The sequence below is a fragment of the Oncorhynchus clarkii genome, chromosome 20 (assembly GCF_045791955.1).
Source record: "Oncorhynchus clarkii lewisi isolate Uvic-CL-2024 chromosome 20, UVic_Ocla_1.0, whole genome shotgun sequence".
In the NCBI taxonomy this organism is placed as follows: Eukaryota; Metazoa; Chordata; class Actinopteri; order Salmoniformes; family Salmonidae; genus Oncorhynchus; species Oncorhynchus clarkii.
In genome coordinates this window covers 17851262-17875287 of record NC_092166.1, presented here as the reverse complement: position 1 = coordinate 17875287, position 24026 = coordinate 17851262, and the positions used below count along the sequence as shown (strand labels likewise).

Below are 24026 nucleotides of genomic sequence, written 5' to 3'. Positions count from 1 at the left end.
GCTGTAGTAAATTCCCGTTGTTCTTCCTCCATCTGGAACTCTCCTCTTGTCTTCACTGACACAGCAACTCCAATCTGCACAGTGTGACTCTGTATATACCCTAACTCGTGATATGAGTGCTCAAGTTGAACTTTCACGCATACTGTATGTCCTAGTTACATCTTTGCATGATCTATGCAAAAGTATGTGTATAAAGAAGTGACTTGTTACGTGTGCGTTTGTAACTGGATTGAGCCATGAAAGGGCTGTATTTATGCATAATCTGTATGAGACAAAGTATTATTTGATTTACTTTTATTTTTATTATTTTCTATTTAAAATTATATTCTACCACATTCTACCCTACCCTACCCTACTCTACTATACTCTACTCACCCTACCCTACCCTACTCTACTATACTCTACTCACCCTACCCTACTCTACTATACTCTACTCACCCTACCCTACCCTACCCTACTCTACTATACTCTACTCACCCTACCCTACCCTACCCTACCCTACCCTACCCTACCCTACTCTACTATACTCTACTCACCCTACCCTACCCTACCCTACTATACTCTACTCACCCTACCCTACCCTACCCTACTCTACTATACTCTACTCACCCTACCCTACCCTACCCTACCCTACTCTACTCTACTCACCCTACCCTACTCTACTATACTCTACTCACCCTACCCTACCCTACTCTACTATACTCTACTCACCCTACCCTACCCTACTCTACTATACTCTACTCACCCTACCCTACCCTACTCTACTATACTCTACTCACCCTACCCTACCCTACCCTACCCTACCCTACTCTACTATACTCTACTCACCCTACCCTACCCTACCCTACCCTACCCTACTCTACTATACTCTACTCTACTCACCCTACCCTACCCTACCCTACTCTACTATACTCTACTCATGCTACCCTACCCTACCCTACCCTACCATACCCTACTATACTCTACTCACCCTACCCTACCCTACTCTACTATACTCTACTCACCCTACCCTACCCTACTCTACTATACTCTACTCTACTCACCCTACCCTACCCTACTCTACTATACTCTACTCACCCTACCCTACCCTACCCTACCCTACTCTACTATACTCTACTCACCCTACCCTACCCTACTCTACTATACTCTACTCACCCTACCCTACCCTACCCTACCCTACTCTACTATACTATACTCTACTCACCCTACCCTACTCTACTATACTCTACTCACCCTACCCTACCCTACCCTACTCTACTATACTATACTCTACTCTACTCACCCTACCCTACCCTACCCTACCCTACTCTACTATACTCTACTCTACTCACCCTACCCTACCCCACCCTACCCTACTCTACTATACTCTACTCACCCTACCCTACCTTACCCTACCCTACTCTACTCACCATACCCTACTCTACTATACTCTACTATACTCTACTCACCCTACCCTACCCTACCCTACCCTACCCTACTCTACTCACCCTACCCTGCCCTACCCTACTCTACTATACTCTACCTACCCTACCCTACCCTACCCTACCCTACTCTACTCACCATACCCTACCCTACCCTAATATACTCTACCTACCCTACCCTACCCTACTCTACTATACTCCACTCTACCCACTCTACCCTACTCTACTATACTCTACTCTACTCTACTCACCCTACCCTACTCTACTCTACTATACTCTACTGTACTCTACTCACCCTACCCTACTCTACAAAACCCTATCCTACTCTACCCTACCCTACCCTACCCTATCCTACCCTATGCTACCCTACCCTACCCTACCCTACTCTACTCTACTCTACTCTACTATACTCTACTCTACTCACCCTACCCCACTCTACTCACCCTACCCTACTCTACTATACTCTACTCACCCTACCCTAGCCTACCCTACTCTACTATACTCTAATTACCCTACCCTACCCTACCCTACCTTCCTATACTCTACTCTACTCTACTCACCCTACCCTACTCTACAAAACCCTATCCTACTCTACCCTACCCTACCCTACCCTATCCTACCCTATGCTACCCTACCCTACCCTACCCTACTCTACTCTACTCTACTATACTCTACTCTACTCACCCTACCCCACTCTACTCACCCTACCCTACTCTACTATACTCTACTCACCCTACCCTACCCTACCCTACTCTACTATACTCTAATTACCCTACCCTACCCCACCCTACCCTACCCTGCTCTACTATACTCTACTCTACTCACCCTACCCTACCCTACTATACTCTACTCACCCTACCCTACCCTACTCTACTATACCCTACTCACCCTACCCTACCCTACCCTACTCTACTATACTCTACTCACCCTACCCTACTACTCACCCTACCCTACCCTTCCCTACCCTACTCTACCCTACTCTACTATACTCTACTCACCCTACCCTACTCTACTATACTCCACTCTACTCACTCTATCCTACTCTACTATACTCTACTCTACTCACCCTACCCTGCTCTACTATACTATACTCCACTCTACTCACTCTACCCTACTATACTCTACTCTACTCTACTCACCCTACCCTACTCTACAAAACCCCACCCTACCCTACCCTATCCTACCCTATGCTACCCTACCCTACCCTACCCTACCCTACCCTACTCTACTCTACTCTACTCTACTATACTCTACTCTACTCACCTTTCTCTACTCTACTCTACTCTACCCTACTCCTCTCAACCTACTCTACTCACTCTACTCTACTCCACTCTACTCACCCTACTCTACATGACTCTACTCTACTATACTCTACTCTACTCACCCTACTCTACTCACCCTACTCTACTCACTCTACTCTACTCTACTCAACCTACTCACCTCTACTCTACCCTACTCTACTCACCCTACTCTACTATTCTCTACTCACCCTACTCTACTGTACTCGACTCTACTCTACTCACCCTACTTTACCCTACTCTACTCTACTTTACTCACCCTACCCTACCCTACTCTACACTACACTACCCTACGCTACGCTACACTACTCTACCCTACTCTACACTACCATACCCTACGCTACACTACACTACTCTACTCTACTCTACTCTACCCACCCTACTCTACTCTACTCTACACGACTCTACTCTACTCACTCTACTCACCCTACTCTATTCTACTCACCCTACTTTACCCGACTCTACTCTACTCACCCTACCCTACTCTACTCTACACTACCCTACTCTACCCTACGCTACACTACTCTACCCTACTCTACTCTACCCACCATACTCTACACTACCCTACACTACCCCACTCTACTCACCCTACTCTACACTACTCTACCCTACTCTACCCACCATACTATACTCTACTCTACTCTACCCTACTCTACTCACCCTACTCTACTCTACTCACCCTACTCTAGTCACCCTACTCTACTCTACTCACCCTACTCTACTCACCCTACTCTACACTACACTACTCTACCCTACTCTACTCTACCCACCATACTATACTCTACTCTACCCTGCTCTACTCTACTCACCCTACCCTACTCTACACTACCATACCCTACTCTACACTACCCTACTCTGCTCAACTCACCCAACTCTACTCTGCTCACCCTACTCTACTCTACTCACCCTACTTTACCCTACCCTACTCACCCTACTTTATCCTACCCTACTCTACTCTACACTACCCTACTATACCCTACCCTACGCTACGCTACACTACTCCACCCTACTCTACTCACCCTACTTTACCCTACTCTACTCTACCCGACTCTACTCACCCTACTCTCCTCACCCTACTCTACTCTACTCACCGTATTCTACTCTACTCTACTCACCCTACTTTACCCTACTCCACTTGCCCTACTCTACTCACCCTACTCTACTCACCCTACTCTACACGACTCTACTCTACCCTACCCTACTCTACTCACACTACTCTACTCACCCTACTCTACTCTACTCTACCCTACTCTACACTACCCTACTATACCCTACGCTACACAACACTCCTCTACCCTACTCTACTCTACTCACTCTACTCTACTTACCCTACTCTACTCTACTCTACTCTACTCACCCTACCCTACTCTACTCTACTCACCCTACTCTACTCTACTCACCCTACTCTACCCTACTCTACTCACCCTACTCTACTCACTCTACTCTACTCACCCCACCCTACCCTACTCTACTCTACACTACCCTACTCTACCCTTCTCTACTCTACCCTACCCTACTCACCCTACTTTACCCTACTCTACTCTACTCTACTCACCCTACTCTACTCTACTCTACTCTACTCTACTCTACTCACCCTACTTACCCTACTCTACTCTACTCACCCTACCCTACTCTACTCGACACTACTCTACCCTACCCTACTCTACGCTACTCACCCTACTCTACCCTACCATACACTACTCTACACTACTCTACCCTACCTTTACTCTGCCCTACTCACCCTACCCTACTCTACCCTACACTACCCTACTGTACTGTACTGTACTCTACCCTACTCTACCCTAATTTACACTACTCTATCACACCTCACTCCATTCCATTCTCTCCTCTCTCTCACCAGGTAATGGGGCTGTTAAACCCAGGAGGAGTACCCCACCAGCCCAGCCACCAGAGTGACTTTGCCCTCTCTCCCCTGACCGGAGGGCTTGAGCCCGGGGTTGGCATGGCGGCCAGCTGCCACGGCTCCCAACGGGGCTTGGAGGGTCTGCCAGGCCTGACCAGCATGCCCAGCTCCCAGTCCTACTGCCCACCCACCTACAGCTCGCCAGCCTACGCCATGGAACACCACCCCTCCTACCAGTACGGACAGTACGGACAAAGCAAGGTGGGTTTTTGAACTAGGAATATTATGTACAGTTTATTGTAGCACTGGGACTGTTAGTAACATGTTTTATTGTAGCACTGGGACTGTTAGGAACATGTTTTTATTGTAGCACTGGGACTGTTAGGAACATGTTTTATTGTAGCACTGGGACTGTTAGGAACATGTTTTATTGTAGCACTGGGACTGTTAGGAACATGTTTTATTGTAGCACTGGGACTGTTAGGAACATGTTTTTATTGTAGCACTGGGACTGTTAGGAACATGTTTTATTGTAGCACTGGGACTGTTAGGAACATGTTTTTATTGTAGCACTGGGACTGTTAGTAACATGGTTTATTGTAGCACTGGGACTGTTAGGAACATGTTTTATTGTAGCACTGGGACTGTTAGGAACATGTTTTATTGTAGCACTGGGACTGTTAGGAACATGTTTTATTGTAGCACTGGGACTGTTAGGAACATGTTTTATTGTAGCACTGGGACTGTTAGGAACATGTTTTATTGTAGCACTGGGACTGTTAGGAACATGTTTTATTGTAGCACTGGGACTGTTAGGAACATGTTTTATTGTAGCACTGGGACTGTTAGGAACATGTTTTTATTGTAGCACTGGGACTGTTAGTAACATGGTTTATTGTAGCACTGGGACTGTTAGGAACATGTTTTATTGTAGCACTGGGACTGTTAGGAACATGTTTTATTGTAGCACTGGGACTGTTAGGAACATGTTTTATTGTAGCACTGGGACTGTTAGGAACATGTTTTTATTGTAGCACTGGGACTGTTAGGAACATGTTTTATTGTAGCACTGGGACTGTTAGGAACATGTTTTTATTGTAGCACTGGGACTGTTAGTAACATGGTTTATTGTAGCACTGGGACTGTTAGGAACATGTTTTTATTGTAGCACTGGGACTGTTAGGAACATGTTTTATTGTAGCACTGGGACTGTTAGGAACATGTTTTTATTGTAGCACTGGGACTGTTAGTAACATGGTTTATTGTAGCACTGGGACTGTTAGGAACATGTTTTATTGTAGCACTGGGACTGTTAGGAACATGTTTTATTGTAGCACTGGGACTGTTAGGAACATGTTTTATTGTAGCACTGGGACTGTTAGGAACATGTTTTATTGTAGCACTGGGACTGTTAGGAACATGTTTTTATTGTAGCACTGGGACTGTTAGTAACATGGTTTATTGTAGCACTGGGACTGTTAGGAACATGTTTTATTGTAGCACTGGGACTGTTAGGAACATGTTTTATTGTAGCACTGGGACTGTTAGGAACATGTTTTATTGTAGCACTGGGACTGTTAGGAACATGTTTTATTGTAGCACTGGGACTGTTAGGAACATGTTTTTATTGTAGCACTGGGACTGTTAGTAACATGGTTTATTGTAGCACTGGGACTGTTAGGAACATGTTTTATTGTAGCACTGGGACTGTTAGGAACATGTTTTATTGTAGCACTGGGACTGTTAGGAACATGTTTTTATTGTAGCACTGGGACTGTTAGGAACATGTTTTATTGTAGCACTGGGACTGTTAGGAACATGTTTTATTGTAGCACTGGGACTGTTAGGAACATGTTTTATTGTAGCACTGGGACTGTTAGTAACATGGTTTATTGTAGCACTGGGACTGTTAGGAACATGTTTTATTGTAGCACTGGGACTGTTAGGAACATGTTTTATTGTAGCACTGGGACTGTTAGGAACATGTTTTTATTGTAGCACTGGGACTGTTAGTAACATGGTTTATTGTAGCACTGGGACTGTTAGGAACATGTTTTATTGTAGCACTGGGACTGTTAGGAACATGTTTTATTGTAGCACTGGGACTGTTAGTAACATGGTTTATTGTAGCACTGGGACTGTTAGGAACATGTTTTATTGTAGCACTGGGACTGTTAGGAACATGTTTTATTGTAGCACTGGGACTGTTAGGAACATGTTTTTATTGTAGCACTGGGACTGTTAGGAACATGTTTTATTGTAGCACTGGGACTGTTAGGAACATGTTTTTATTGTAGCACTGGGACTGTTAGGAACATGTTTTATTGTAGCACTGGGACTGTTAGGAACATGTTTTATTGTAGCACTGGGACTGTTAGGAACATGTTTTTATTGTAGCACTGGGACTGTTAGGAACATGTTTTATTGTAGCACTGGGACTGTTAGTAACATGGTTTATTGTAGCACTGGGACTGTTAGGAACATGTTTTATTGTAGCACTGGGACTGTTAGTAACATGGTTTATTGTAGCACTGGGACTGTTAGGAACATGTTTTATTGTAGCACTGGGACTGTTAGGAACATGTTTTATTGTAGCACTGGGACTGTTAGGAATATATATATATGTGTGTATTTGTATGTGGTTATTTTAGACACATTTGTTGTTTGAATGCATTGATTGTAACTCATTCTGAAAAGAATGTCTGATAAAATATCTTTATGAAAGACGCATTAGATTATCATTAAAGGTATACTAACTCCATTCATTTCTACATACCCTACAATCTCCCATGATTAGAGACCATACTCAAGGTTTAGATTTTCAGAATAATAACCCATGTTAATTGCAAAGGCCAACAAATCAGGCGGTGACATTACACATATGTCAGAGACACGGCTAGTAGTCGAGGGGGCACTTCAGTTTCCATTACTATTACCTGTGAGCATTTACCCACACCATATATCTACATGGCCAGATACAGAAGTATGTCGGTTGGCTTCTCTCCCCCATAACCATCAGCCTGTGACCTTTCACGAACCTGTGTGATGAGCTGGACCATCAAACCCTCCGCTCGTTCACCTAGCCATGTAATGACCCCATAGGTAACGAAGATACCTCCCCAAATCAAAGGAGCGGCTTCCCCAAAGCATGTTTGACAGGCGGGGGAGGAGGAGGGAGAGTTAGTGGGGTGGGGTGGGGTGAGGGGCGGGGGAGGCACACTACCACATGTTGACTGGCCCGTCAGTAGCGGCATCTTGATGTCATTAATTTGGGGAGGTCCAAGCTGGGGACCCATGTGCAAGCAGCTCGTGAGGGCAGGGGTAGGGGGTTGTTGGTAAGAGAGAGTTGGGTGGAAGGTAGGGTTGAGAGGGGGTCTTTTTAACGGGGAGCGAAATGGCCTTTGGCAGGCAGGGATTGGAAACATGTGTCCCTGTGGAGGTCAGATGCAGTCTGAGTTGTTATTGATCACTGGAGCAGAGCCACAGCCAGGACCAACGTGGCCAGGGCAGGCAGGCCAACTCTAACTCTCCCCAGTACAGTACAGCCCAGCCAAAGGGGAAAGCGCCAGATCTGCCTCTCTTTAACTCCCTCACCCCCTCTCGCCCTCTTCCTTACATCCTCCATTCTCTCCTCCTCTCACTGCTCTCTTCAACACCTTCACCCACTATTTACCCCTCTCACCCATCAGGCATGTTGTTATCATGACACAGGAGGTAGATACTGACATAATGCAATCCTGACACAGGAGGTAGATACTGACATGATGTAATCCTGACACAGGAGGTAGACACTGACATGATGTTATCATGACACAGGAGGTAGACACTGACATGATGTAATCATGACACAGGAGGTAGACACTGACATGATGTAATCATGACACAGGAGGTAGACACTGACATGATGTAATCATGACACAGGAGGTAGACACTGACATGATGTTATCATGACAGGAGGTAGACACTGACATGATGTTATCCTGACACAGGAGGTAGACACTGACATGATGTTACCCTGACACAGGAGGTAGACACTGACATGATGTTATCATGACACAGGAGGTAGACACTGACATGATGTTATCATGACACAGGAGGTAGACACTGACATGATGTTACCCTGACACAGGAGGTAGACACTGACATGACGTTATCCTGACACAGGAGGTAGACACTGACATGATGTTATCCTGACACAGGAGGTAGACACTGACATTATGTTACCCTGACACAGGAGGTAGACACTGACATGATGTTATCCTGACACAGGAGGTAGACACTGACATTATGTTACCCTGACACAGGAGGTAGACACTGACATGATGTTACCCTGACACAGGAGGTAGACACTGACATGATGTTACCCTGACACAGGAGGTAGACACTGACATGATGTTACCCTGACACAGGAGGTAGACACTGACATGATGTTACCCTGACACAGGAGGTAGATACTGACATTATGTTACCCTGGCACAGGAGGTAGACACTGACATGATGTTACCCTGACACAGGAGGTAGACACTGACATGATGTTACCCTGACACAGGAGGTGGCGCCGAAGATGATGGCTAACGTTTTACATGCTGTAACCAATTGTGCTATATTTTTATTTTTTGCGTTGTTTGTATCTTAAAAAAAATGTTTTTTTAATATAATGTTGCTTCAACTGTTTCTTGTGACCGAAAATAACTTCTGGACATCAGAACTGGGTTTAATCACCACAAACTGGAAGAAGCTTCTTCCTTTAACGAGTCCAACGAGAAAGATATACTGCTCTCCCGGGAACATGCCCAGATTCCCGTTATTTGCGTGAAGAAAAGATGGAGGAAAAGAGGACGCAGATTGGGCTGCCTTTTGAGAATCCGTAGGCGAGCGAGTAAACTCCCACTGCCATCAATTCTACTTGCTAACATGCAATCATTGGAAAATACAATTGATGACCTACGATTACAATTATCCTACCAACGGGACATTAAGAACTGTAATATCTTATGTTTCACCGAGTCGTGGCTGAATGACGACACTGATAAAATAGAGCTGGAGGGTTTTTTAATGCACCGACAGAACAGAGAAGCTACGTCTGGTAAGCTTCTTGTCAATAACAGCTGGTGCGCAATGTCTAATATTAAAGAAGTCTCGAGGTATTGCTCGCCTGAGGTAGAGTACCTTATGATAAGCTGTAGACCACACTATCTACCAAGAGAGATCTCATCTGCATTATTCATAGCTGTCTATTTACCACCACAGACCGATGCTGGCACTAAGACTGCACTCAACCAACTCTATGAGGCCAAAAGCAAACAAATAAATGTTCACACAGAAGAGGCGCTCCTATTGGCCGGGGACTTTAATGCAGGCAAACTTAAATCAGTTTTACCAATTTTTTTACCAGCATGTCACATGTGCAGCCAGAGGGAAAAAAACTAGACCACCTTTGCTCCACAAACAGAGATGCATACAAAGCTCTCCCCCGCCTTCCATTTGGCAAATCTGACCATAATATTATACTCCGGATTCCTGCTTACAAGCAAAAACGAATCCACACGCCTATAAGAAATCCCGCTATGTCCTCCGATGAACCATCAAACAAGCAAAGCGTCAATACAGGATTAAGATTGAATCCTATTACACCGGCTCTGACACTTGTCGGATTTCTCAGGGCTTGAAAACTATTACGGACTACAAAGGGAAACCCAGACGCGAGCTGCCTAGTGACGCGAGCCTACCAGACGAGCTAAATGACTTTTATGCTCGCTTCGAGGCAAGCAACACTGAAGCATGCACGAGAGCAACAGCTGTTCTGGATGACTGTGTAATAATGGTCTCGGTAGCCGATGTGAGCAAGACCTTTTAAACAGGTCAACATTAAAAAAGCCGCAGGGCCAGTTGGATGTGTACTCAAAGCATGCGTGGACCAACTGGCATGCGCGGAACAAGTGTCTTCACTGACATTTTCAACCTCTCCCTGACTGAGTCTGTAATACCTACATGTTTCAAGCAGACCACCATAGTCCCTGTGCCCAAGGAAGCGAAGGTAACCTGCCTAAATGATTACTGTCTGGTAGCACTCATGTCGGTAGCCATGAAGTGCTTTGAAAGGCTGGTCATGGCTCACATCAACAGCATCCTCCCAGATACCCTAGACCCACTCCAATTCGCATACCGCCCCAACAGATCCACAGATGACGCAATCTCAATTGCACTCCACACTGCCCTTTCCCACCTGGACAAAAGGAACACCTATGTGAGAATGCTGTTCATTGACTACAGCTCAGCGTTCAACACCATAGTGCAAACGAAGCTCATCACTAAGCTAAGGACCCTGGGACTAAACACCTCACTCTGCAACTGGATCCTGGACTTCCTGACGGGCCGCCCCCAGGTGATAAGGGTAGGATCCTCAACACTGGGGCCCCTCAGGAGTGTGTACTTAGTCCTCTCCTGTACTCCCTGTTCACCCACGACTGGCCAAACACGACTCCAACATCATTAAGTTTGCTGACGTCACAACAGTGGTAGGCCTGATCACCGACAATGATGAGACAGCCTATAGGGAGGAGGTCAGAGAACTGGCAGTGTGGTGCCAGGACAACAACCTCTCCCTAAATGTGAGCAAGACAAAGGAGCTGATCATGGACTACAGGAAATCATCAACGGGGCTGTAGTGGAGCGGGTCGAGAATTTCAAGTTCCTTGGTGTCCACACCACTAACGATCTATCATGGTCCAAACACACCAAGACAGTCGTGAAGAGGGCACAACAAAACCTTTTCCCCCTCAGGAGACTGAAACGATTTGGCATGGGTCCCCAGATCCTCAAAAAGATCTACAGCTGCACCATTAAGAGCATTCTGACTGGTTGCATCACCGCCTGGTATGGCAACTGCTTGACATCTGACTGTAAGGCGCTACAGAGGGTAGTACATACGGCCCAGTACATCACTGGGGCCAAGCTTCTTGCCATCCAGGAATAGATGGTGTAAGAGGAAAGACCATAAAATTGTTAGAGACTCCAGTCACCCAAGTTATAGACTGTTCTCTCTGCTACCACATGGCAAGCGGTACCGGAGTGCCAAGTCGAGGACCAAAAGGCTCCTTAACAGCTTCTACCCCAAGCCATTAGACTGCTGAACAATTCATCTAATGGCCAACCGACTATTACTTTTTAACCTTTATTTAACTAGGCAAGTCCGTTAAGAACAAATTCTTATTTACAATGATGGCCTAGGAACAGTGAGTAGTTACCTGCCCTGTTGAGGGGCAGAACAGCAGATTTTTTCCTTGTCAGCTCAGGGATTTGATCTAGCAACCATTTGGTTACTGGCCCAACGCTCTATCCACTAGGCTACCTGCCCCCCATTTGTTTTGTACACTGCTGCTACTTGCTGTTTATTATCTATCCAGTCACTTCACCCCTACCTACATGTACAAATGACCTCTAACCTGTAACTCCACACACTGACTCTGTACGGGTACCCACTGTATATAGCCTCGTAATTGTGTTACTTTGGTATTTTCTTACTTTAGGGCTTGTAAGTAAGCATTTCACAGTAAGGTCTACACTTGTATTCGGCGTGTGACAAATACAGTTTAATTTGAGATACTGACATGAAACTCAATGGAGAACAGTTCTAACCCCCCCCCCCCTCTCTCTCTCTCTCTCAGGTGCCTTTCATTATCTGAAACCCCAACATGGCCAGGAGTGGACGAGATCTCTGGCCAACCTGACAGTCAACTCCGGAGAAATCCCTCCCCCCCCCCCCCCCCCCCCTGCCTATTCCCTACCCAGCCCCTGAGGAGAAGGGACAACCCAGAGAAATGGATGGAGGGGGGTTGTTTTGGGATGGGGTACCCTGGTTGGGGATGTGGGGGAGTCTCAATGGGATAATCAGAACCAAAGGGGGTGCCCTCTCCAGTTACCTGGCTCTCGCCCCACTCGCACTTCACGTCATGCTCTGAAAACCAAGCACGCCTTGCTCTCCATGCTTGAAGAGAAAAATAAATGGAGAGAAGGAGAAGAAGAGGAGGTGAGGCAGAGGATAAATGACAAAAGGGTGAATAAAACAAAATTCACTCAGTCAAGATTCTGCCTTTGATTTGTAATAAGTGGGAGAGAGTGGGAGAGGACTTGTAAGCTGTTTTTCTTCCATGGATGCGCCTTCGAGGCCAATGTGATGGGAGGAAAATACGTTTTTAAGGCACGATCCTGAGGCTAACGGTGATCTATCTATGGACCTGCAATAGGCACACCGCTCACTCAGCCACAATGCTTTATTTATGGCATTCACAATGTCTTAGGGAAATGTCTTATACTGTACACTGATACTATGTATTATTTCACATGATTTGGGGAAATGAAATTGGTTCTATCAGGAGAAGAAAAACCGCCATCAATTTGATTCGTAACATGACTGTAGGGTTAAAGTAAAGTAAAGGTCTGGACCGTGAACTCAGTCTTTCACCCATCTCGGTTGATAGTAGAGAGACAGAGAGATAGAGACATACAGTCGTAGATGGAAGCTGCTTCAACCCAAAGAAGTGCCTCAGATGAAATGAACTGACACATCTCCTCAACTAGCCTACTACATTCTTTTTGTAATCTATATTGTATTGAGAAAAACAAAGATAGCTGGGTTGCTTGCAGGGCAGTGCACAGACCTTTTGTGCAGATGTGCTCAAACAAAAAGTAGGGTGCCCCCTCAAAGCAATTTCCGCAGCAGCTGCAATTTTTACAAGAGGCGAAAGCAGCACAATCTGATGAGCAAAGTATTTTCCTAAACTATTTTGAACTGGAATTAATGCTGCACTTATTAAAATGAATGACCCACACAATTCCAGTCAAAATAGAAGATGGTAAGAAATACTGTTGCCTACCGTTACTAAATCCAAAACAACTCCATTTGTTGCCACGATCATGTATCCCAGGGTTTTTCATATTTGTTGACCCACGACCCCCAAAAAGGAGTGGTCAGCCTACAAAACATGTAAACCCCGGCGCATGCACATGCACGTGTGCACAAATGTAGCATGTCATTACAGCCAGAAATGGTGACGCATTTTCAAAACGCAAGTCTACAGAAATAAACTTTACAGCTGAATTTGGGTCTGAAAGTCATTCATGTTTGCAGCCAATATGTACTAGGGATATATCATGTCACTTCTCTGGAGTCCAGAGCAAGCAAAGTCAAACGGCCTACTTGTAGAGGAGGTTGCAGGATCGTATGGAAAATGATGCTACTTTGGAGGGCAACCTGCCTGCAAAGTGCTCTTTGTCAGCCCTGTAGCCCGGTTCTTCCTTACACCTATTGTAACAAATTCACCAGAAAATGTTACATCTTCACTCCATAATATTGAAAGCAGTGCGACGTTACAGCTGCTTATCTTTAGACATATAGCCAGCAGTAGCCACCCAAATTAGCCCTGTCTGAAATTTGGAAATGACCAATCAAATCGCCACCTAGCCTATTGTTCGGGCAAATGTGAGTCAGTAGTAGATTGCTAAACTGTATTTTATAGAGATGATAAACGTAGGCCTACTCTGTATTTGGCACGTAGAATTGGAGGAAATGAAACAAGAGTTCTGGTCATTAATCTGGATATGCGCGCCTGCCTTTGCGCGCCACTGCTGATTGATGACTGGTCATTGGTCAAAAATCAAGAAGCACAACTTTTTGGTTCTGAAGCATAGATGAGAATTTACCACCGATTTGAGCGCACTCAGAACAACAACGACAAAAAATGTATACAAAAATAATAATACATACCACCACTGAAAAGGGCACTTTGGAGACTGGAAGGCTCGGATCACTTTTAAAGCAATAAGAATCCTAACACAAGATCCATGCATGTACAGGTAACTTCGATTTTTGCAGATGGGAGATTTGAGTATAAATCTGAGTTATATACACTCAAGTTAAGATTCTGCCCATACAGATCTGGGACCAGGCTACCAGTCACATAGTCCAGTCAAGTGTTAATTGGACCTGATGAAACTTACCACTCCTTTTCATTTAGTATTTATTCAGTCCACCAATGTTAGTATCCCTGGTCTTAATACTCAGTGGTGCTGACCCGTAAACCTTAAACAGCGATGGAAATGACAGATATAGGATCTTAAACACAGGAAATTGTAGGGTATTTCTGTTTTTTTAAAAGCTTCTGAAGTTTATAATTTCCACTTTGAAACTTCAGACTTGTTTTTCATTACGAAAAATGAATCAACCCCTACATAAATGTCTATTCATTATAATCCACATAATAATTCACATTTGCAGTTGCTGCAGCAGTATTTTCCAACTGTATCAAACTGTCTCAAATTAAGATCCTACATCTGTACACCTATATTTTTCTGCCTTGTTTCTTTTGTAAACATATATCATTTTCATTTATGACTGCATAAAATGATTTTTGTTGGAATATGTCTTGTGTCAAATGCAGCACTATTTACTATTTATAATAAAATATAAAAAAAAATGTGTACAGGCTGAAGTGTTTTAATTGATTTAAAACCAATGTGTGTCTGTCTGTCTTTACAATCTTGATTATGTACTGACACATACTTTTTTTTTTTAATCTTAAGAGTAATATAAGTCACTCTAGATGAGAGTGTCTGTTAAATTACTGAAATGGAAAAATGGAAATGGAAATGTTAGCTATGAGTTAACTATGAGTTAGGATAAGTTATGAACCAGTTCGGAACTTGGGGAAATATACTTGATGAGAGCAGATTACTAGCTCATTCAGGACATCTACATTAGTTACATCTAATTTAGATACCGTAATTGCATTAAACAAAGGGAAAGGGAAAGGCAGCCAAAAGAGCAATGACACAGACAAGACAAGATGGCAATGTCCCAAGTGACCATCCACTGGATGACTTACTGGAAAATGACACATCTTTACCCAAATTCAGAACAAAGATAATATTTCTTTCTTTTCAAATTTCCAATCAAAGATCCATGTTTAAGGTTAAATGTTTTCCCTGCAATAGGATATGTTTGTTTTCCAAGAGAAGAACTGAAAGAATCTGCCATCCACCAACCCCATCACTGTAAGCACACACTCACTCACCAGGGTGGGGGTCATTTCAATTTCACTTCCAGTCATTTCAGGAAGTAAACCATATTGTGGTCTTCCTAAGAACAAGCATTTGCCATGACTGACGGTGGATCGTTGGTGCTCTCATCCTCGCATGTATTCTCTCGCTGCAGCCCAGCGGCTCCCCAACACTTTAAAGACTCATTCATAAATATATCCTTTTTCATAAACACTGTTTCCAGACAAATTCCTGCTCCCCGGGGGACCCTTCAAACCCGTAATGATTAAAGCAGATCTCCCTGTAAACGATCTAAACACAACACCACAGACACATTGGGACATTAGTCACTGCCACTGTCTCTCTGGGGTTCAGACTGGAATTGCTTCCCAAAAAGCACCCTATTCTCTATATTGTGCACTACTTTTGACCAGGGCCCAAAGGGCTCTGGTCAATAGTAGTGCACTATGTAGGGAATAGGGCACCATTTGTGGCACACATGGGGTTCAGAGGGCTAAACGTTCCGATCCCAGCGCCCCGGCAGAAAGAAAAACACTCAGCCAGTTGTCTGACACTTCACAAGTTATGGGTATCTGTGTTTTTATCACTCTCTCATTCTTCTCTTCTTCTTTCCTTATTTTTTTCTCTTTGTGAAGGGGGGAATCTGGGGATCAGGTGTTTGCAGCTGGTAGTGTCACTCATTTTATATGGTGTGTGTAAGTGTGTGTGTGTGTGTGTGTGTCCATGTATAAATTCATACCAGTGGCGGTCGGTGCCGTTTAAGATGAGGGAGGACAATTTTCTTTCTCCATAAGCATGGTCTTATTTCCTATTGGAGGACTGTCATTCATATTCCATTCACCCAGTTCAATATAACATCGATAGGTTTAGACTACTACACGATACTCTCATTTTCTCTGTACACATCATGAGGTTGCACAACCTAGCCTATGAATGAAAGTTTACAACATAGGTGCACAGGTGACAGACAGTGACACATGGACAGACAGAGAGACACATTCAATACTGCCTTGAACACTCTTGCCTGCATCTAGCTGATCTAGGGTGTAATCATTAGTCCAACAGTTGCAAACAAGAGTTTCTATGTGACAAATTCAGGTATGTTTATCCCCGTTTCATTCCATTTGATTCTGTTTTAGAAACATTTTTCAACAGAATCGGCAGAATAAATACACTTCCGATCACGTATAAACACAGTTCACTTTTATAGCAGCCACGTTATATTCCTTCTCGCATCTATGTGCTAACCCCCTCTCACCTTTTCCTTTCGTTTGGGTACTTCAATTCACAACCCATCAGTTGTATGTGACCAGGAGAAAAAATACATTCCAAACAAACCATATCATAACCTCTACACACAGCCTACATAGATGTCACCATATTAGCTAAAGTACGGTCATAGTCAACACAGCTAATAAAACTAGCGCCATAGTAAACCTGCTTCATTCCTGCAGTAATGTTACAGTGTATAGTCAGTAAGCAGTTTAGCAGTTACACAAGTGGGCCCCGGTGGCAATACATTTGTAAAACCAAAAGCTTACCTTGACTTGGAAGTGTTCCAGTTTTGTGTTGGATAGTCATAGCCAGCTAGCTAACATAGCATCCCTCTGTTTGAGCAGGGCATTTGAGTGGGCTAAACTAGCTAGCTGCATTTTCTAGCTAAGTAAGTGAAACTGAAACTGAAAAAAAATGACAAAATCTCTCTCTCTCTCTTGCTTCTCCATTTTTGAAGATATGAATTTGTCTTTCTCTCTCTTTGAGACAACTACTCACCATATTTTATGCACTGCCTTGCTAGCTAGCTGTAGATTATGCTTTCATTGCTAGATTCATTCTCTGATTCTTTGACTTGGGTGGACAACATGTCAGTTCATGCTGCTAGAACTCTGATAGTTTGGAGGACGTCTTCCGGAAGTTGTCATAGTTACTGGGCAGGTCTATGGAAGGGGGTGAGAACCATAAGCCTCCTACGTTTTGTATTGAAATTAATGTACCCAGAGGAGGAAGGGAGCTAGCTGCCCTCCAGCTACACCATGGTGCTACCCTACATAGTGTTGTTGAGGCAACTGTAGACCTTCGTTGCAAAACAGTGTGTTTTGATCAATAATTTGGTGAGGTGAATATATTTGGTAGATTGTTATCTAAAAAGGATAACTTTCTTAATGTTTAAATTAAAAAATAATGAAATTCACTGAGGAGGATGGTCTTCACCTTCCTCCTCTGAGGAGCCTCCACTGGTTCATACATCTTCCTCTATATGTGTGCATGTGTTCCTACATTGTGTATTTACTTGCAATAGTGTTTGTGTGATTGTGTGTTGATGTTTGCTTGTGTGTCCGAGCTCTGAGGTAAACGTTGAGAGATCAAGGCCAGATATAATTTCACTGTTTTCTAAGTCTTTCAGCAAACTCCTTTTAAAGTGCTTAACTTGTTGAACACAATGGAAGTAGGAGAAAAAAGCCTCCTCTGAAGCAAAGTGCCACTCAAGCAGCCACAAACTGGAGACAACTTAACCCTTGACCCAACACTCTTTGAAATGAGTAGACTACTTGACCAGAGCTGACAACAACCCCAGTCTCTTGCAGCCTCCAAGCCCTCCAATAGAAAGTGAAGGAAGGGGAGGAGGTGTTTCAGGAGAGAGGGAGGGAGAGAGAAAAGGAGTGAGAGAGGTGTGAAAAATAGTTGATTTTAGAGAAGAGGGCAAAAGAGAAAATATGTTTTGGGTAATGCACAGCTTTGATTCAAGGCAAAAAGTTGAAAAGGATGAATTGAGCTTACATGATTTGTCTGCATAGACAATGGTGCATGTATGTTATTTTAGCCTGGTGACATTAACTTTATCAGTATGACATTTCAACCATGTTTATAACTTCGTTGAGAGACTGAACTCTCTCTGATATTTTGCAGAGAGTATCTTTGCTCTGTAGCTGCCATGGCCTTTTACTGGTAAGGGTGGTAAGTGGTCTTTATCTCAGCAATGTCTCTTTATCCATTGTCAGATAGTTGCTAGGTTAGGGACAACATTCCTTTCCCAATGCGGCTCAGTGTCGTCACTTCTCCCTCTCTCTCTGGCTCCATTTTTCCCTTTCCCAATCTGGCTCTACACATCTTTCTCCAATGTCTTTCTCTCTCTAGAACTCTATTTCTTCATCGTCTCTCTCATTCCATCGCTGAATACTTTTGGATACCATCTTTATTTTCTCCGTCTCCTCTCCCTCATCTGTATTTCTCTCTCTGCCTCATTCCAAACTCTTCTTTATCTGTTTTGCCATGAACCGAACCCTGCTTCTTGCACTACTCTCCCGATGCAGGAAGACCATCCTAGAAGAACTGGAATCCAACAGTGGCAACAGTGTCCACCACCTCAACACCAACACCACAGTGTCATCATCCCTCCCAATGCCCATCCTGACCCCCAGCCAGCCGGCTGTGGATCCCAGGACTTCCTACGACAATGCTTACTTCTACATCCTCTTTGTCATGGGTTTCTACTCCTTCCTGGCTATCGCCCTCTTCAAGAGCTTCGTCAACAGTTCACAGAAGAAGGACCCTTATGAGGAGTTCATGGGCGAAGGAGGAGGAGGGAAGGAAAAATTGAGTGCAGATGATTTTGACTTGAATTTGAACGACAATGGGGCGGTTTAACTTTGAAGAGTAGAGCAGAGGAGGAGAGCGGACTCTGAGTCCTGAAGTTGGGTTGGCTGGTGGGCTGGCTGTGAGGCAATGCTGCATGCAGATGTTTTGACAGTTGCCAAAGCCAGGAAAATGTCAATACGAACTTTTCACGGACCTGCTAGTGATTTTGCAAAACCTTTAGCTGCAAAGTTAATTTTTTTCTCCACCATTCAAAAATGAGAAACTGAAAGCAGGAGGGGGATCAGGGGGGAGCAGTAGGGGGGTGGGGGGAACTGTGGGTCATCACAATTCAGAATCTTCTCCTGTGAGGCCTTATCAGGATAAATTCCAGAGACAAACCATGAAATAATTGTATATATAATCTTGAATATTATGAAGACAAGCATGGGTAAAGAAACAATGTTTTGGGAATTTTATTCAACACTATGATGAGGTTTGTATGAGTTGGACAGTTATGTCACAGTTTGCTATCATTATACAGCAATTAATATGTGCATATGAAATAAAGAACAATAGAGACATAAAGAGTGATTGCATTTGAGGTGTCAAATCATACAGGGGTCGTTTCACCTGAAAAAGCACAAGAAAGATGATTTCAACACCCTACATCTCAGATTGTTCTGAAATCTTTTCTGTTGTTAGAAACAGATAAGATTAGCATTGCAACAACATTATTTTGTTGAAATATAATTTAATCTATGAGAAATTAAACTAATTGACTGCACCCAAATTAGCCATTTTAATTTACAGGATTCATATCATATTGAATAAATATAATATGTAACATCTGATTTGGGCCAAACTTTTCTCTAACAATGAGTTAAACAGGAGGAATCCAAAGAAATTGTCAAAAGCCCCCCACGGAATCCCCCAAGCCAATCCCACCCAAACAATGAGTATCAGTTCTCTATGTTTGACAAGTAGTATGGAGCTGCGGCTCAGAGTATTGTCTCTTCATCCTGTGTAATGTATTCTCAGTGAATTTGGTGATGTTTTTTTTCCCCCTGTTCAGAGAAATTAGTCATTGAAGTTGTTGGATTTATGTCCCATTCCACATCCTAATGTTACCAAGTTCTGACCACTAGATGGTGGTTCCTGCTATTAGGTGATTACTTTTTAAAGACCCCCCATCATGTGTTCATGGGATAGTTCACTCAAGTTACATATTGGCTGTCTTACCCTGTCAGCCAGTGGTCACCAACCTTTTCTGAGTCAATATCACTTTCTCAAATCAAATCAAATCAAATGTGATTGGTCACATACACATGTTTAGCAGATGTTATTGTGGGTGTAGGGAAATGCTTGTGTTTCTATCTCCAACAGTGCAGTAATAGCTAACAAGTAATATATAACAATTTCACAACAATACACACAATACACACACATCCAAAGTAAAGGAATGGAATTAAGAATATATTTGGACGAACAATGTCGGAGTGGCATAGACTAAAATACAGTAGAATAGAATACAATATATTCATATGAGATGAGTAATGCAAAATATGTAAACATTATTAAGGTGATTAGTGAAATGCAAATGAATTACTTAAAAATCATACAATGTGATTTTCTGGATTTTTGTTTTAGATTCCGTCTCTCACAGTTGAAGTGTACCTATGATAAAAATTACAGACCTCTACATGCTTTGTAAGTAGGAAAAACTGCAAAATCGACAGTGTATCAAATACTTGTTCTCCACACTGTATGTGTATATATATATATAAAATATATATATATATATATATATATATATATATATATATATATATACACTAATATATATACACACACACACAGTATATACAGGATATATATTGACAATCCAATTGTTGCGCAGATTTTCCAAAATAACTTTTGTTTTGCAGCCAATAGGTGTATAGTGCCCCTTAGAGGCATCTTTACCTATTTGTTTATAAACAATGTCTAGTATACAAATTGGAAATAGCTGTTGTATTACAGCTTTTTGGGTGTTTTTAGATGGAAAATATTATTGTGACAAAAAGGGGTAAAGACAAATCTTTTGAAAGTCACTTATGAAAGTGCATTTTTGACAGTGTTGGAAAGCCTCTTTTACTTTGCTTCTTGTTGGAAAATGAAACAGTTATACAGCCTCCTTGTGACAAATGACTGAACAGCATTATAAAACTACAATACAATATGTCCATATTCTAAACTGACCAACATTCCTAAATAAGGTTAAATATAAATATAGGCTACAATTAATAGGCCATAGATTTAATTCTTCTGAAAAAGACTGAACCAAAATCAAAATGACTGAAAAGCTTAAACTGGCATTATTGATTTTCAGATGTAGGTTTTTCTGTGGGGTCCAGACTATATTAGGGTTATATGAAGAGGGTTAGTTCCAGGAATCTCATAGGATTCTTTGGGTTAGTGTAGAGACATGTTTTGGATTAAATGTTGGTCTCATATTCCTCTGACGTTTCTGATGCGCAGTGTGCAGTTGTTACAGTACTCTCTCTGTAGAAAGGCTTGGACCTGCGCTGCAAACTGGAGAGGAAGAGTAGAATCAGGCAAGGAATAAAGTCTCTCCTGCCTGTTATCTCAACAGGTTGATATAATATAGCCTAGAAGCCTACTTCTAAATGGTTGATACTGGTCATGTAGTAATGTTTTAGAAACATTAAGCCGTGTAAAAGTGTGAGTTGATAATTGTGAGCTTCACTTACATGATGCAACGCCTCAATGATCTCCTCCTTACTTATGTCCCCAGCCGAAACTATAGAGACCCTCAAATGGGCGATCAGAGTTCGGGTATCTGATTGGAAAAATCACAATGTAACATGATCCATTTTGAGATGATTATCCTAGCCATACTGAGCTGTAAATGATGCCCTTTACAAAATCAATCATGTTAATGCCATGATTCTTGAGCAACTTGGCAGTGGGAACTATAGCCTACCTTTGTGAGAGGTTATGATGTTCTTATGGTCTGTCTCAGTTGTTTCCTTGGAGACAGTATTCTGGATTAAGGTTGTTGTGACTGGTGGTGTGTTACCAGTTGTGTCGTCAGAATGACTGGTAATGGTCTGTACTAGGTTAGACACAGCAGGGACGGTATGTGTGGCTTGAAGATTCGATGTTGATCCAAGTTCTGAAATAAACCATGTATATGATTAACACCTTGTCATGAAACTGCTGTATTCATTCTTGGTCCATACAACTAGGGGATAGGTGTGACTAGATGTTGTTTGACAGTTCAGATACTAAACAGTGGTGTAAAGTACTTGAGTAAAAATACTTTAAAGTACTACTTAAGTCAGTTTTGGGGGGTATCTGTATTTTACTATTTATATTTTTGATTACTTTTACTTTTACTCCACTACATTCCTAAAGAAAACAATGTACTTTTAACTCCATACATTTTCCCTGACACCCAAAGGTACTCTTTACATTTTAATTGCTTAGCAGGACAGAAAATGGTCTAATTCATAAACTTACCAAAAGAACGTCCCTGGTCATCCATAATGCCTCTGATCTGGCGGACTCACTCAACACAAATGCTTTGTTTGTAAATTATGTCTGAGTGTTGGAGTGTGCCCCTGGCTATCCATCCATTTCAAAAAACAAGAAAATTGTGCTGTCTGTTTTGCTTAATATAAGGAATTTTAAATTATTCGTACTTTTACTTTTACTTTTGATACTTAAGTATATTTTAGCAATTACATATTTAAAACTGAACACCAATATACTTTTACTCAAGTAGTATTTTACTGGGTGACTTTCACTTTTACTTGAGTCATTTTCTATTAAGGTATCTTTACTTTTACTCAAGTATTACAATTGGTTGCTTTTTTCAGTACTGATACTAACCCAGAGTAGTGAAGGCTGGGACTTTTGTGACTTTACTGCCCTCTACTGGTGACGGTGTAGTATTGCTGTCTCCTGTTATTGGCGCTGTTGTGTCTGTCGTTTTTTGCCAGAATAGAATACTTGGATATCATCATACACTCACCAACAGGAGTGGATGTTGCGACTTCTAGTGTGCTGCCATCTTCTGGTGAAGGTGTAGTACTGCTGTCTACTGTGCTAGATGGTGAAGGTGTAGTATTGAGGTCCACTGTGTTTGTTGGTGGTGTAGTACTACTAGAATTGCTGTCTACTGTGTTAGATGGTGAAGGTGTAATATTGATGTCTACTGTGTTAGATGGTGAAGGTGTACTATTGATGTCTACTGTGTTAGATGGTGAAGGTGTAGTACGTCTGTCTACTGTGTTAGATGGTGAAGGTGTAGTACTTCTGTCTACTGTGTTAGATGGTGAAGGTGTAGTACTTCTGTCTACTGTGTTAGATGGTGAAAGTGTAGTACTTCTGTCTACTGTGTTAGATGGTTTAGGTGTAGTATTGCTGTCTACTGTGTTAGATGGTTTAGGTGTAGTACTTCTGTCTACTGTGTTAGATAGTTTAGGTGTAGTATTGCTGTCTACTGTGTTAGATGGTGAAAGTGTAGTACTTCTGTCTACTGTGTTAGATGGTGAAGGTGTAGTACTTCTGTCTACTGTGTTAGATGGTGAAGGTGTAGTACTTCTGTCTACTGTGTTAGATGGTGAAAGTGTAGTACTTCTGTCTACTGTGTTAGATGGTTTAGGTGTAGTATTGCTGTCTACTGTGTCAGATGGTTTAGGTGTAGTACTTCTGTCTACTGTGTTAGATAGTTTAGGTGTAGTATTGCTGTCTACTGTGTTAGATGGTGAAGGTGTAGTACTTCTGTCTCCAGTGTTAGATGGT

The 24026-nt window shown here is 42.7% G+C and overlaps 1 protein-coding gene and 1 long non-coding RNA gene across 2 annotated transcripts in view; one reads left to right on the top strand and one right to left on the bottom strand.

The window, feature by feature from the left end:
* The window catches only part of LOC139377309 (paired box protein Pax-3-like), a 44855-nt gene extending 32344 nt beyond the window's left edge, over positions 1–12511 (top strand). The window contains exons 9-10 of the mRNA XM_071120328.1: positions 4581–4844; positions 12251–12511. Coding sequence (XP_070976429.1) covers positions 4581–4844; positions 12251–12268 — 282 coding nt within the window. The 3' untranslated portion in view covers positions 12269–12511. The remainder of the gene's footprint in view (positions 1–4580; positions 4845–12250) is intronic.
* Positions 12512–21451: 8940 nt separating this feature from the next.
* On the bottom strand, positions 21452–23489 carry LOC139377324 (uncharacterized). The gene is made up of 4 exons (XR_011627994.1): positions 23254–23489; positions 22201–22392; positions 21968–22056; positions 21452–21788 (listed from the first exon to the last, which is right to left on the bottom strand). It is a non-coding gene; the product is annotated as an uncharacterized lncRNA (long non-coding RNA).
* Between the last annotated feature and the right edge of the window lie 537 nt (positions 23490–24026).